Source organism: Hydra viridissima, unplaced genomic scaffold, assembly GCF_058129835.1.
Source record: "Hydra viridissima isolate aposymbiotic clone 2 unplaced genomic scaffold, HvirCarnegie_v1 scaffold_10, whole genome shotgun sequence".
Classification (NCBI taxonomy): Eukaryota; Metazoa; Cnidaria; class Hydrozoa; order Anthoathecata; family Hydridae; genus Hydra; species Hydra viridissima.
The window spans coordinates 12,581,572-12,597,123 of record NW_028324309.1 but is presented as its reverse complement, the minus strand read 5'-3'; the positions used below and the strand labels follow the sequence as shown (position 1 = coordinate 12,597,123).

Here is a 15,552-nt window from a genome sequence, read left to right as displayed (position 1 = left end):
TTGACATTCTTTACTTGTACGTTCGAAATTTCCGTTTCTAGTTCTAATCTATTTATAATGGCTAGTTTTTATAGGCCTTTGTCGAGCCGAAGGGCTTCTGCCACGGGCATTTGCAGCAGCCTGAGCTTGGATTTGATATGACATAGGATGAATCTTGAAACCAAAAAGTCTAAATTAAAAAATTTTAATAACTTAATAATATCATATAAAATTCCTAAAACAAAAAGGAATTTAATTTTGAACAAAATACACAAAACAAAAATTATTAAGTACCTTGGGACAAATTGGTTTGGACTTCTTTTAGGTCTGTACTCAGGATGTACCATAAATAACATATGAGGAAAACCTGTTCCAAAGTATGCTCCGTCAGTGTGATGATGACGAGATGACTTGGGATTATAAACATCCATACATTTTGGACAATACAGCTTCACCATGGCTTCGCCAGGTACATCCGATAAACCTGTAGTTAAGAGTGAACTTACATCATGAGAACAAAATAACTTACAACATGCAGCTTAAATATGAAAAAGGAACAAGCTTTAAACTTACTCTTCTTTTTTCGCATTTTAGTATTATAAAATTTAAATTTACTCTTCAAACTAATTCAAATTTTACAATGCCAAAATGTACTTGAGCGAGAACTTACTATTTTCAAAAATAAACCTTTGCTTGGATGTATGGTCAAGCCTTCATTTACGGAAAAAAAAAATTACAATTTTTTAAAAAAGTTAGAAAATATTAACTCCTTTCGAAATGAAAAAACAAAAAGTGAGCATACCAATTGGCATAACTGGTTGGTTTTCACAATATACTCTTGGGCAATGACCAAAATCACGATTCTGCCATTTATCTAACTAATAAAGAAGCCTATAATCTATACACTGTAATTTTCTCATTCAAATTATATTTAATTATGATTTTTATTGCTACTAAGTTAGCAGCAAAAAAAAGGAAAAAGAAAGCAAACTTTTTAACAGTAACTCACCATTTGAGCTATGCCACGATTAGTCAATATATATCTTGCATGAATCAAGCCATAAAGCATCTCAGCAGCTTGTTCAATCAAGTCGCTTTTTGTCTGGTCTTCAAATTCATCATCTAAAAAAAAATACTAGCAAAGTTAACCTATCTTTCAATTGAGTAAGCCATTAGAAAAAATCATAATTATTATAACAGATAATAATAATATAAGTATATATAAAAGTAATACCCAGACTGTTTTTCCTTTTATGAAACAGAAATTAATAGTAAAAATTTCTTTAACAAACTTTTTTAAAATGAACAAGAAAAAAATTGCAAAAAAACCTGGCTCAAGATCCAATATCATGTCAAGAGCTTGTCTGTAATGTGGTACTTGCTCATTTAGACTTGTTAAGTTAAATCTATCTTGGATGTAGTCCTCATCAACCTAAAATACAAACACCCCATACCACATTTTATACAAAAAAACAAAACAAAAAAAAACAACTAAAAAAATGAGGCAATGACATTTTAAATTAAATCTGCTCTTCTACAGCTTACTTGTAAGGTTTCAATTTAAGTCTAAAAGGGTGAAAATATCAAAGTTTACAATAAAATATTCCATCACAAAATTGATTTTTTAAAAAGATTTATATTTTATTATTATATTGGCTTTGAAAAAGTACCCAGAAAACCTCTTTAATAATATATTATTTAAAAAATATTATATCAGTTCAAAAAAAATGAATTACAAAATGGTGCAGTACTTTAATGACAGTAAAAATTGTTAAATCTTAAAAAAGTCACATTTATTGAAAAAAAAAAAAGTATACTTATATAAACAATGTCTTTTATAAATAGAATAGGCAGAACTTATATATATTCTTTGGGGTTAGAGAACAAAAACTTTAGTAATATATAACTAAAGAAAAACTAAAAAAACTAAATTTTATAGTACAATTTCACTAGAATATTTAAGTGTCAATTTAAAGATTCCAAGACTTACTTTACATACCAATTTAGATTTTAATTAACATTTTTTAAAAAAAGCATTAAATACTTCGTTTGCCACCTCTTAAAAAAATTAAAATATTTATGTCAGCTTGTTATAGTATTTGATTGCTGTTTTACAAAAAGTAGTGCTCCCCCTCTAACAGTTTGAGTTTCCTTCTAGTTGAAAAATAAAAAAAATAACTTCATAAGAAAAAAAATCATTACCTCACAAAAAAATTCATTCCCACGAAGACCACAAAACCAGGCTATCCATGAAACTTCCTCAGAGCTACTCATAATGTAAACAAGAAAACTGATAACTTAAATGTTATTATTGTTAATATTATTTGATGGTATTAGAGAACTAGCGCACATATCTTTTTAAATATGGAATAGAAAGAAATGAATTTTCACGATGTAAAATCACTAAGTAATATGATTGGTTTAAAGTGTATTTTTGACCAATCACGCATCAGGAAGAAAGGATAAGAAAACTTGGGAATATGACTAGTTGACATCGAGAAAAACATAAACAACTTCGCTAGCAACTGTGAAAAACGAGTTTCTAATTATAAACATAAATTGGTTTGATCTGTTCGTTTCTTGCATTATTTATCTTCATTTTGGTGAAAATATTTTAATCAAAAGGTTTTCACCAAAAGAAATGCTTCTGCATTTAATCTCACAAGTAAAAATACATAACATTTAATACTTTTATTGTGTCAATACTAATAAAAAAAAAAAAAAATTGGCAGCTTGCTGCCACTCCTAATAAATGATCTATATGATACCATATACTATATTTCAATTATATGGAATCTTAAAATGACATAGTTCTTAATTGAGAGGGAAAAAAATTTAAGTTAAAATATATCTATTTAAATTAAAACATGTATTTCCTCCCTATCATGAGCACTTTTACAATGCCAGGAAAAATATAAATAACTTAATGCAAATATATGGAAGAAGCTTCAAAAGTCAATTTAAAATGTGGATTTCTATTTCCTTTTTTATTAATCTTGTTAATGAAATAGCCATTGGTATTGCTAATTTTTTTTTCTACTTTCATTTTTTGATTATTCTTTTATTAAAATTGTTAAATATGAATATTTAAATAAGTCTTTTATGAGTGTTTTACTAATTCTGTTGCTAATTTTAGTTAATTACTTAAAATTTTTACATTTAATTAAAAATCTATTTTCATTTTGCAGTTTTATTATCAATTAGTGAGTTTTGTGCTGCCCTACAGACTTGGTAGAGAGTTTTCAATAGAAAAGCTGTATAAATTATTAATTAATGGTGAGTTAGCCTAATAAAAATAATTCTATCTTTCTAAACTTTGTTATAAGCACTAATTGAGCTTTATATATATATATATATATATATATATATATATATATATATATATATATATATATATATATATATATATGTATATATATACTGCTATTCACACACACACATTCCTATAAGTTTTAGTCCATCATAATTTTACAATTATTTTTTATGTATTCTTAAAAATATGAAGTACGATGAAATATGATGAAATATGACACCAAAAAGAAGAAAAAAAACCTTCATTTGTCTATCTTTTGTATTGATCGCAAGAGCGAATCTCCTGGGATTTGATTTATATAAATTTGCAAAGAAATTTTGTGGAATATTGACCCGCTCCTTTTTTAGTATTCAGAAACATTCTTCAACATTTCTTTTGTTATATTTGGGGTTTTTTTTTTATTACGATAAGCCCAAACTGGACTTCGTTCAAATTTAGACTTGAGGAGGCTAGTTCATTACTTTGAGAGATTCCTCCGTACACATGTCCTGTAAATATTTATTGATCACACTTCTTGGAGTTATTGTCTTGCTGTAGAATGAAATTATTAGCAATTAGTTTCATTCCAGATGGTATTGCATGATGTCTTAAAATTTCCACATTTCGTTCTCCTGTCAGTTTGCCATCAATTCTGATTAAATCACTTACTCCAAATGATGAAATACAACCCCAAACCAGAACAGAACCTCCTCCATACTTAATTGTTGGATGTAGACAATCAGGGTGATAAGCCTCTCCAACCTTTCTTCTTACATATTGTCATCTTCTGCTACCGAACAGTTCAAATTTTGAATAATCTTTGTATAGTACATGGTTTAATATTTCTTGCATCCAATCATTATACCATTTTGCATATTTAAGTCTTTAAGTCACGGCATAACTAAAGCTTTCAAACGGCAATACACCCTCTTAACCCAGGTTTTAGCAAATATAATTGAATGCAAGATGAGGAAATTTTGGTACCATTTGCAGTTCAAATGTCTTGGGTTAGTTTGCAGGAGGTTTTTTTTCCGATTTTGCACACAATTTTAAAATGCTTTATGTCATGTTTTGTAGGCTTTGGAGGTCTTCCACTTTATGTTTTATCCTTAAGAGATCCCGTGTTTTTAAATTTTTTAGTAATTTCTTTAATGGCTGTCCTTGAATATTTTGTTTTTTGGACAGTTTTACTGAGAATAATATGCTTCATGAAAGACAATAATTTTGTTATGTCCCCGTAGTGGAATTTAACAACAATAAACACAATAGTATTAAAAAAAAAAAAAAGCACAAAAAACTTTAACTTGAGAAAGTTTTGTTCTTAGAAAAATGACAAATAGTATCAAGTGCACAATATCTCTGAAATATCTTCATAAACTGTATTATTTTCTAATATGAAACCTTCACAAAAATTAATAAACAAAAATCCAAGAGCAAACTAATAAATGAACTAGATATGAAATGGTTCAGATCGCTATATAAAGAAAATAAACATGTTTGGTATCTAAATACAACAAATTATTTAAAATTTTAATAAATATTACATTTATTTGTTAAAATAGTGTTTAGTATTGTTTGAAATAAGAGATTGTATCAAATAAAAAATGTTCAGTAGCTTTTATTCAAAATATGTTAAAAAAACTTAACTTATTCACAGTATATATATATATATATATATATATATATATATATATATATATATATATATATATATATATATATATATATATATATATATATATATACCTACAAACACAAATGTTTAGGGTCCTAAAAGAAACAAAAAGAAAGTGAAGTTAAGTAAAGCTCAAAAAGCAAAGCTCAAAAAGCAAGCAGCAGAATTGAAAGCACAACAAGAAGGTTATTAAATTTTCTATAGCTATCATCAATGCAATTATGTAGATAAATTAATTAGAATCTGAATACTATTATGTTTTTTCTGTTTATAAATATTATAATGACATGTTTATTAGCTTTGAAAAAAAATGACAGATTTTTAAGTTTCTAAAAAAGAAAAATAAGTTTGTTCTTGAAACAAGCATTAAATGGTTGAATTGTCTATATCTTTCAGCTTAAGTCAATTTTTTGTAATTAGTTCCTTTAATGGGATATTTTTTGTATGGAAAAAAGCTAAAAGTATTTATTTTATTGTTGTTATTATTTATTATGAAGCAAGTTTTTTCCTTTTTTTCTTCTGCTATACAGAAATCAATATTTAAATGTTTGGATTTTTAATTTCTTAGAAGAAGCACGGTTACAAAGAGAAAAAGAAGAGAGAGAGCGCAAAGAAAGGGAGGCTAAAGAAAGAGAAGAAAGACAAATATTGGAAGAACAGGTTTTAAAGGGAACTTTTTAATAGATAGAAATATATGCTTTTTATAAAACTCTTTGCTTATCTTATTGGAATTTTAGAACTTTTAATGAACCATTTTTGTTTTATTTAAAGTTAAGATAGCTATTTAGAATGGATGAAAATTTAAAAATGAACAAATTTTTTAGTTATAAATATTACACTGTAAAAAAAGTTTTAATGCATAAAATACTTGGAAAATCTCATTCAAAGTTTTATTATTAGGTATAAAATATATTAGCACTAATTTATGTAATTATATAATTTTATGTATTATATGTATTACATAATATTTGTTAGCTATGTTTACTTATCTATATCTGTCATTATTATGATTAGCTCTATCTAGTTAAGTCATTACAGCTTAATCTGCATAATGTTGTCTTTTTGGTTAATAGGAACGAGCTCGCCACCAAGATAAAATTGATGAGTTCAATCAACTGTTAGAGGAAAACAAAAAAATATGGCTTGACTTCAAGAGATCAAAATTAAAAAAACAAAAAGTTGATTAGTGTTTCTTTTTTCTTATAAATTTTACTAAAAGTTAAATGTTTATTGGATACTTTTTTTTTTTGTTTAATTTTTTAATGGTTTCTTTTTCTTTGCTTGTCTTTTTGTTAAATATAGACTTTACTACTATTCATGAATGGTATAACATGTTATTTTTTTTTTTTAAATTTAGTGGGAAAAATATATGCTATGCGATGGAAGACCTAATATATCAAGTTACAAAGAAATGAATATGTTTATTAGTTTACTAGCTGATGATGATGATGATGTTTTAAATTTTAAGCATGTATTGGAGAAGTGTGATTTGATTGTTGAAGTAAGAACTCTTTTTCTTTTGAGTATTAATATTGTTTTTAAATGAGAACCCATGGAAGCTAGTTGATTTATTCTTTACAATCTGATGATTTCTATATAATTTATTTGCTTATTGCTTCAACTCAATAAATTGTCAAAATCCTTTCAGTTAGTGAAGGAATGTGATAAAAGTGCAGAAGATATTTTGCTTGAAAATTCAATTGTTGAAGAAGCAGGCGAAACAACTGGTTTGATGTCTTTACAGAAATATAATGAAGTATGAAAGTATTAAAAATATAAATTAATATATTGTTTTATTTTTTAATCTTATATTTGTTTATAGCAACAAAAAATAAAAGTAAAAGTTTCACTTAACGTAACCAAGGTGATGATAAGATTCACTTAATGTAACCAAGGAATAATTAGATGATAAGATTTGTTGTTTTAGAAGATTGAAAATTAATTTAAAAAAAAAAAAAAGATTGTTATCTTCTGATTTGCTATTTAACATTCTGTTTTTGAATATGTTTTTGTAAAGATTCCTTTTACAAATTTTCTAAAAAATCTTTAAATGCTTTCTTGAAGTCCCAATTTTCCCAAGAAAATGGAGGTTATTTTGAGCATCTATTATAAACTATAATATTCCTATTTTAGTTGTGTTTTTGAAATAAAATTAACTGAAGTTTGATTATTTTTTTCCTTTTGCTAGCTTATGTTAAAGTAGTAAATAGCTTTTTATAGTGGTTCAGACCATAATTTATCCTAAAGAAATTTTGATTACAATGCAGACTCTTTCATTTGATACAGATAAAAGATGCACTTCAAATTTTAATTGGACTGAGGATAGATGTTGCCACCAAGAAAAATTTGGAGCAGCCAATAAATGCTATTGATATAGAAACATTGAACATTACAATTGAAGATCAAAGCCAACATTTTAAGATCTGTCTATGGGGAAACACCGGGAAGAATCCAAGGTTTAATCTGTTCAATTTTCAATTGATATTTTAAAAAATGTTTTAATGTAAATATTTTTATATTGAGTCAATATTGTTTTATTTTCAGAGTAAAACAAATTACATTTCAAAATGATAAATTTACAATGGAGCTTCCCAAGGTTATGGCACTATCAGATGTTGCTCTTCGTATTATTTATTTGGACTTAGATATTTTTTCAAGTAAATGTTGTACATTTGCAAAGAAATTAGTGCTTGAAAATAAAGAAGGAAACCCTGAAGTGTGTTTTTTTTTTTTCTGTATTTTTTGGTTTTACAATTACTTTTATTACTATTAGTATTTTTATTACAGCGTTATGTTTTGCTGTTTGAGAGAAATGTATTTTAATTAAATTTCAAATTTAGATAAAGAACTTTTTTTTTTATAGGTAGAAAAAAATACTGAAGGGTTTTGTACTAAAAACACTGGTAATGGTGCTGTTGATGGAGAATTTACTATTGTTGGTAATAACGGTAGAGAAAGTAAGCTAAATGTAAAGAATGCAAATTAGTTTTTAATATTTTTAAATCATTTGGCTCTGTAATTTATGAAGTCTATGTTTGTATTTATCTCCAGAACAATCTGAACTATCTGAGGATTTTCAAAAGAATAAAGTAATAAAGACAGAGATTGAGAAAGAAAATTTACTTGAAACAATCATAGATCTGCGTCAATATCGCCCTCTTGGAAGAATTTTTATTGTTAATTTACTGGAGCTTCCACCACAAGAAAAAGAAATTAAAGGCTGGGTTATGCAACAAGGTTGGGTTTTTTTGTTTTTTGGGAAACATAAGTTTATTAAACTTAAATATTGAGATGCAGTTATAACGGTTTAATTTTTTAAAAATAAAAATCTCAGTATACTTATTTTTCGAAAATTGTGTATGAAAGTTTTTTAGTTATTCTAACCTGTTTTTAACTTAGCTGATTTACAAATATCAGGAGTAAATTCTATGAATAAATTTTAAACCAAATACATATATATTTATTGTGCCTTAAAACAAGATTCTATATATACCCTAATGTTGTTATATTTTATTTAAAGCAAAGTATAGTATCACTTATTTACCAAGCTTTCTCCACTTTATAGTTATTTCTGGTAAGCTCAAGAAATTTACCTATAATAAAGATGAGAACTCTAATCTATCACCATCATTGACAAGTATTAAAATGGCATATAATTCACCATTAAATTTGACAATATGGTTAGTTAGGTAACTTCCTAGTAAAAAAAAAAAATTAATTGGTAATAGCTGTCAATAACAAAGACAGATACTTTAATTGCAATTTTTAGTTTATTTTCTAACTTTCTGTATTATAGTATTGATGAAAATGTTATTTTACATGACACTCCCCAAATAGCTTGGTGGGATTCATTAACAAAACATTGGACAAATGAGGGAATATCCGATGTGTGCTACAAAAAAGGTAATGCAATAAAATATTAATATGCTTAAAATGTATATCAAAATGATCATTTTATAGCTTCAGATGGTTTTATATTGATGTATTTGTTTAGAAGAAAATCTGTTATATTTTCGAACAGCAACACTTGGCCCATTTGCAGTTATGCAGGTTGTTTATATCTTAAAATCCTTTTAATCATATATAATTATATGTAAATATAAATTGTATTAGTTAAATTTGGATTTAGTCCAACCTATAAAAGGTATAATAGTTTTATGTTTTTTTTTTAATTCTATTTTAGGAGATTTATTTTAATATGCCTTTTCAAACTTGGAGTGTTTGTCCTCTTGCCTTAAATATGTGTGTTCTAAAAGTAGTTGGTGCTGCCATTGAAGTTCTTATCACAGTTAAGGTGATCTCACAAAAAGGTTTTAACTTAAAAGGGTTCAAGTTTTTGTTATAATTTGTCTTTGTTATTACTCTTTTATTTACCATTAAAATATTTTATTTGATATGATTAAAACTGCAACAAATTATTTTTCAAAAAAATTGTTTTATTTATATTGCAATAGTAAATATAGTACTAATAATCTGCTGGCTCCTTTTAGCCTACTTGAGTCAAGTCAGCTATTCATTATTTTAAAAATGCATCTTATGAGTTGAGAATTTGGTTTAAACTCTAGGTTAAACTCCCATTACCAAGATTTTGTTATTAGTGTATCTTACGTGACTAAACATGCCCTCTAAAACAAAAAAAAATTTGCAGTCCAAACAACCAGTTTTCACTGTTTTGTTTTGTTTTATTTTTATTTTTTAATCAGATCTAGTTGATTTTAGCATTATGTTCCTTTTCAGAATCTTTTTTAACCTCTAAAATCAATTCTGAACTTTAAGATAAATTTTTTTTGTGTACTTTGAATATTATTTTATTGGTTAACAAGATTTTTTCTGGATGTCTTATATGGCCAGGGCCAGATTAAGGTGTTCATAGATTCTACATAACAGGATCAGTTATTTTCTTGACAGATGATTGTCAAGTGGTGAAATAATATCTAAAGTGAATAAATTAGTCAAGATGTGTTCATCAGATCTGGAAAAGTCATTTGCTGATGAGTTTATTTTGTTTTCAAAGTTTATATAATTTAGTGTATAAGTTAGTCTTGTGTATATACCATAACTTAAACATAACTTAAATATAAATATAAAAGTGATTGATTTTCAATTTCAATTTTGCTTTTTTGTCTTTTTCTTTGTTTTTATTAACTTAATAAAAAAAAATGATAACAAAAAGTTAATTCAAATTTTCCTTAGGCTCTATACAGAGGTAAGAAGACACATATTAATATGATTCAGTGGCAGATTTAGTATAAGGCGTGGTGGGGCAAGCTCCCCCCCCCCCCACGCCATCCTAGAGCGGTCAAATGCCGCCACCTAAAACATTCAAAAAATAAAAAATTATAAATTCAATTTACCAATGAAAAACAAGATGAAAAAGAATACAAATAAGTACAAAAGTAAAGAAAGAAAATATTTTAAAACAGAGGGTAAAAAAAAAAATTTTAGATCAAAAAATTAAAAACTATTAAATGCTTGAATAAAAAAGAACAAATAATCAAACGGTTAAACGATGTTAACTTAATCAATCAACCGTTCTAAAATTTCTTTTCAAAAGGATTTTTATTTGAATTGAATTTTTTTAACTTTAAGTTTTTGTTTTTTATAATTAATATTTTTTTAATGATTTCTAATTTACTTTGTATCGGAAATCAGTAATCTGTTCTTGTAGTTGTATGGTTGCTGTCTTAACAAACCTTTCAAATTGATATTATTATTTGATTTTTAAACATTGTTAATTACTTAATATTGTTATTAATTGCATGTTAAAAATTAGTGACTTAGGTGTTTGCTTAAGATAATCAGCGTTACTACTTGTAAGAGTTGTTAAAATATTTTTTTACAGAATATATATGAGTGATCGATTGTATTAAATCAAAACAGTTAAGCAACAGTCGTAAATCCTAGCTATAATATTTTTATGTTAACTGCTATGGATGATACAGATCAAAAACCTAGCAATGAAAATAAAAAACGAAAGTCAAGTGGAGCAGCTTCCCGCAAGTTAGCTAAGAAGGTTCGTTTGAACATGGATGCAAGCAAGTGTCACAAACTAACATAATTTTTAACTAAATTGTCAGATACTTAGTCAGTTACAACTTCTGCTGTAAATACGTTAGTGTCTGAAGATCAACACCTTTTTGAAAGTGTTAACACAGAAAGTCGTGAAACTTGCAGAAAAAAGTTTGTCTAAACTATCTGAAAAGTTAATTTTTTTCTAAATGCTAACTTTTCTAATATGTCTAGTTAAATATATTTTTAAATGACTGACTTATTTCAGTAATATTAAATGTTTCTTATTTTAAAAAAGATAATTGTTAACTAAAATTAGCGTAGGTAACTCAAAAAAAAATTAGGTTATTTAGTGTCTTACAGTATGTAATATGTATGATAAAAGTCAAATAAAACCACTTATAAAGTGTTTTAGCCATAAGTGCAATTTTCAGGAAAATAATTTCTGGGGCTTAAAATACCACACCAAACCCCAGTCGCCCCCTATTTACTGACTACTCCCCCCCCCCCCCCCGCGTGACACTAAACCTCTATCTGCCACTGGTATGGTTATTAAAAAATTATTAAAAGTGAATATTCATGTTTAAGTTTAAATATGAGTATTTTTTATAATACTTTTGGTTTTTTCTTTTAAGTTCATCAATTTATTGAAAAAGTAGCAGGCTTCTTAATGTATTCAATAAATGACCAATTGTTAAGTTGCATGAAGTCACCATAAATTATTTTATCATCTTTAATCATCTAATTATCTTAATATATTCAATAAATTACCAATTGTTAAGTTGCATGAAGTTACCATAAATTATTTTATCATCTTTAATCATCTAATTATCTAAAATTTAACATCAGTGAAAATTACAATGGTTTATCTACCTAATTTCATGACAACTGCTCATAGTTGCCTTTGATACCTTAGGTTAATTTCTGTAGGTAACCATGCAGGTTATTGGTAACCACTCTAGCCATAAGTGCAATTTTAGTAACCACTTTAGGTAACCACTCCTCAGGTTATTGGTAACAAAAGTAAAACAGAAGAAATATTACTAGATTAAAGTTACTTTACTTTTATTTTTTGGACTATTTTTCTTAATAGTTAAAAAATTGAAAAAAGATATGAGCAAGAAAGTTGAAGAACTTGGCTAGATGGAATTTAGAATTAACCCTCTACTTCTAAGTAAGAATTAGCATTTATGGAAAATATCTTAAAAGATTTCAATAGCTAATCTTCATTTTCAGAGTCTAAATTTTCTTCCTGGATATTTAGTAAAGGAGTTTGAAGCAAAGTTTATACATTTGGTAATAAAGGTTGGTGACTTTTTGATACAGTGTTTTGGCTCATTAACCTCACAAATGGATCACACACATCCATCAAATGAGTAAAAAGGTCAGCTAATTCATTAGACAAAGATATTTTCCTAGCATGGTATCCTCCTCAAATTTTTATGACTCTCCTACCTCCTCTGTGTTGACTCCAATCCTGGCCATGAAAATATTTTTTGAAGAGTTGGCAAGGTTTCATTCCAACCAAGTTCAGCAAAGTAGAGGTCCTCAGTCTCTTTACAAAGTCTTTCAAAATTTGCAGCATAAGTTTCTATGCCAGATGCCATAGCACTCCAAAAAGTCCCAATATTTTTGACAAATGTTGGTAGCACCCTACAGATTTTATTTCTGAATTTGTTTTAAAAGCAATGGTTGGTCTCATAGATCACTGAATTTTATTGCTAAATACTGATTTTTGCTCAGATTTTACTTTACTATACAATTTTCAGAACTTTCCAAATATAAATTTCTCTTTCCATTCTGTGACTGTTTCACTTCTTTTGCCATATTTTTAAAAGTAATAATTATTTACAAATGTTTTATAAAGCAATCCTTGCCAGTTGTTGATGTTCCAGCACCACCTGCCCTCCTTTGATCAATTTTATCGAACCTAGCTTGTTTCAAAACTCTGTTTTCATTAGTTGTTTCCCTTATTGTAATACTTTTAGGCAGTCTATTTTGATAATAAAAAATATTAAAAACTTGTCTTTTTATTAAAACTGTATCCTGTATATTCAATTGTTGTCATTATATTTTATGGAAAAAAATTCTGACTTTTTAAATAAAAAATTTGAACTTTAAACACATCTTTCATAAAGATGTGGTCCGTCCACTTTAAATTGATCAAAAGTTTTACTTGAGTGAAATTCAAAATGTTCAGAAAAAAAAGCTATTTTTCAATCCCTTATACAAGTAAAAATAGATTGTTGACTTTTTTTGCATCAATTAGTACAAGTTGAGTTGCGTGCTCTAGGCACAGTGCCTATTGTGTCTATAGGATATTCCAGCCCTGGGTATGGCGTTTAAAAGCCCCAATGCTGAAGTCTTTTTTAATAATATTACTTTTGAACTTGTGCATCATAACTTGTGGTCTATAATTCTTAGCAGCTCTCTTTATTAAACTGTGATGAAAATTAACAGAAACATGTTTTAACAGTATTTATGGGTATATGGTAACTGTTTGCTGCAAATTAAATTGCAGTTTCAATTTATTAAAAAAGTTTGCTTGTTGTGATGTTTTTAATTTTAATTGGCTTCTACTTTAGTTATATATAATTTTTTAGGATGACTTATGTTGCGCCAGTTTCCCAAAAGATAAGCAGCTCTTGCCTCATCTGAACAATCATTGGGTTTCATCTAAAGAACTTATTGAAGAAAGTTATTATTTAATTCCCTTCCAGTAAACATTAAAGTTATTCCTCTGGAGTGTTTTGTTCATTGCGCAATAATATCCAAATTATTCTTTGTATTTTTATTTTATTTAACACTGTCAGTTTTGGTTTTTGAATTTCAATAGGAAAGGGTTTCAATATGGAAGGTTTTTAACCCTAAACCTACTTCCCTTCTTTTGCCTATATTTTTCCAGATACTTTTTTGTTTATTTTTTTTTAATTTTTTTTTTTACTGCTACTTAGGAGTTGAGGAGGGCTGGTGTCAATATTTTTCCTTTTGAAGATGGTTACAAGTATGTCAGTGTTTCACAAAAAGTAAAAGTAGTTTTAAAAAAAATAGTTCACTTATTTCATCTTGGTTTTGTTTGATTAATTTTTTTAACTTTATGTTTCATATTTTTTTAATTTTATGCTTTTAAATTTTTGTTTTATCAGCAGAAATTAATATCTTATATCGTTTCTTTATGTTTAAATTCATGTTTTTATTGTATTACACATAGGATGCAACTATGCTCAAATGTTTGTACCAACAAATGGCATTGTCAGCGTGCTCTTTTTCATTTTCTTGGAGTCGATGGAACAGTGTTTGTGATGAGGAGAAAGTTGTTTTACAAGCAACGGAGTGGCTTTCTTCTCAACCACCGAAGAAAGTTTGTGTTTTTTTTTAAACTTATTTTAATTCAATTGGATAATTTTTTTTTTTTAATTTCTACTTCTATGAACACGTGATTTGATGAATGAATTCTTTCGGTTTAGAGTAACTATCACTTGTATTTGGTAACAACCAGAATCTGTTGCAAACTAAAGGGCCTTGAGGATGAGGATGAGTTTTCTACTGAAATTTTCCCAGAAACTCGTGTACGTTGAATTATGCTTTAGTTATATCTTCAATATTATAATAATCCTTTAACCTTTTTACTTTTTATAATTTGTAACTTTCAAGTTTTACTTTGAGAAAACTTAATCACGAAAAAATGCTAAAATTTTGCTGATTTTAATTTGCAAAAAATAGTTCTAGTGGAAACAATTGAAACGCGAAAGTTATTATTTCTGCGAAATGCCTATATGTTGTAAAATTTACTTTTCTTTTCGGACAAAAGTTTTACTCAAGAGTAAGTATAAAGTTTCATAATCCAATAAGTAATCTTTGTGCTAATGGAAAGAAAAATCTTAAACTGTAGTGTCAGCGTGTATTTAATTGCTAAAAAAAAGCTAAAGAAATTTTTTTACAATAAACCGCATGGTACGGTGTTCTTTATTGTTTACCCAAGTTAATTTCGAGGGAAAACGTTTATTGGTATAAACTTTTGTTACAAATGCAGGGAATTTACATTTTTTATTAAAAACTATATGATCGTCATTCAAATGACAATGTTGTAGTTTCATAAGATTTAAAAAGGTTTAGACGGTTTGCCGCTTTTTCACAGACTTTGAAAATTATGTCTTTCCAGGTCCCGGACTGTCATTTCTAGCGCAATTTTTATTATGTTTTCGTCACGTTTTGTTACATTTTTCTTTTTTTCTTAACTAACAATAACTTATTGCAGGTTAATTCATATCTTTTATTGCAGATGCTTCCTGATCTTTATCACACATTACGCGAAAAAGCTAGTGATGATGCTCGTTTACGGTTAAAGGAAACCTCAGTTTTATTTATTGAGTGTGTTAATGAGTTGTTGTCTGCTTCCAACCTACTTGTTTACTCAGGAACCTTAAAAATATAAAGAAGAAAAACTTAATCGCATTGATTTTTAGATTTAGTAATTTAGTACAGCAATTTTTTTTTTTTCAAAGATTTTACATATAAATCTTTCAAAGATTAATTAGGCAATAGTTATTTATCTATGTATCAGTTTATAAAATATATCAAATTTACTCTCAGAAAA

The 15,552-nt window shown here is 27.0% G+C and overlaps 2 protein-coding genes across 6 annotated transcripts; one reads left to right on the top strand and one right to left on the bottom strand.

Annotated features, from left to right (window-relative positions):
* LOC145181515 (casein kinase II subunit beta) lies at positions 1-2,424 on the bottom strand. Its single transcript, XM_080056618.2, has 6 exons — positions 2,182-2,424; positions 1,309-1,411; positions 989-1,101; positions 782-857; positions 274-463; positions 1-169 (listed from the first exon to the last, which is right to left on the bottom strand). The coding sequence occupies exons 1-6, from the start codon at positions 2,251-2,253 to the stop codon at positions 49-51; spliced, it is 675 nt and encodes a 224-aa protein (XP_079912744.1). The 5' UTR covers positions 2,254-2,424; the 3' UTR covers positions 1-48.
* Positions 2,425-2,955: 531 nt separating this feature from the next.
* LOC145181801 (dynein axonemal intermediate chain 7-like) lies at positions 2,956-15,552 on the top strand. Of its 5 annotated transcripts, none has more exons than XR_016456351.1 (19): positions 2,956-3,255; positions 5,038-5,131; positions 5,515-5,606; positions 6,020-6,124; positions 6,304-6,447; positions 6,595-6,702; positions 7,233-7,402; positions 7,491-7,662; positions 7,810-7,903; positions 7,998-8,183; positions 8,512-8,626; positions 8,743-8,849; positions 8,941-8,996; positions 9,130-9,240; positions 13,559-13,650; positions 13,912-13,959; positions 14,167-14,316; positions 14,423-14,524; positions 15,238-15,552. XR_016456351.1 is itself a non-coding variant. In XM_090100245.1 (19 exons), the coding sequence occupies exons 1-19, from the start codon at positions 3,253-3,255 to the stop codon at positions 15,388-15,390; spliced, it is 2,124 nt and encodes a 707-aa protein (XP_089956371.1). In that variant the 5' UTR covers positions 2,956-3,252; the 3' UTR covers positions 15,391-15,552. The 5 variants fall into 5 exon arrangements, 1 of the variants encoding a protein (XP_089956371.1); XR_016456353.1 differs by having other exon boundaries at positions 13,559-13,674; positions 13,910-13,959; XR_016456352.1 differs by having other exon boundaries at positions 13,559-13,674; positions 13,910-13,981.

What these genes read in the sequence shown, in the direction of transcription:
- LOC145181801 (XM_090100245.1), top strand. An exon ending in ATTGAAAGCACAACAAGAAG is followed by an intron (nt 5,132 to 5,514) that starts GTTATTAAATTT and finishes TTAATTTCTTAG; the next exon opens with AAGAAGCACGGTTACAAAGA. An exon ending in TCTAAAGAACTTATTGAAGA is followed by an intron (nt 13,651 to 13,911) that starts AAGTTATTATTT and finishes TGCTACTTAGGA; the next exon opens with GTTGAGGAGGGCTGGTGTCA.
- LOC145181515 (XM_080056618.2), bottom strand. Translation starts at nt 2,253, where the DNA reads ATGAGTAGCTCTGAGGAAGTTTCATGGATAGCCTGGTTTTGTGGTCTT. An exon ending in GGAATGAATTTTTTTGTGAG is followed by an intron (nt 1,412 to 2,181) that starts GTAATGATTTTT and finishes TTTGTATTTTAG; the next exon opens with GTTGATGAGGACTACATCCA. An exon ending in CCAACCAGTTATGCCAATTG is followed by an intron (nt 464 to 781) that starts GTATGCTCACTT and finishes TCTTAACTACAG; the next exon opens with GTTTATCGGATGTACCTGGC.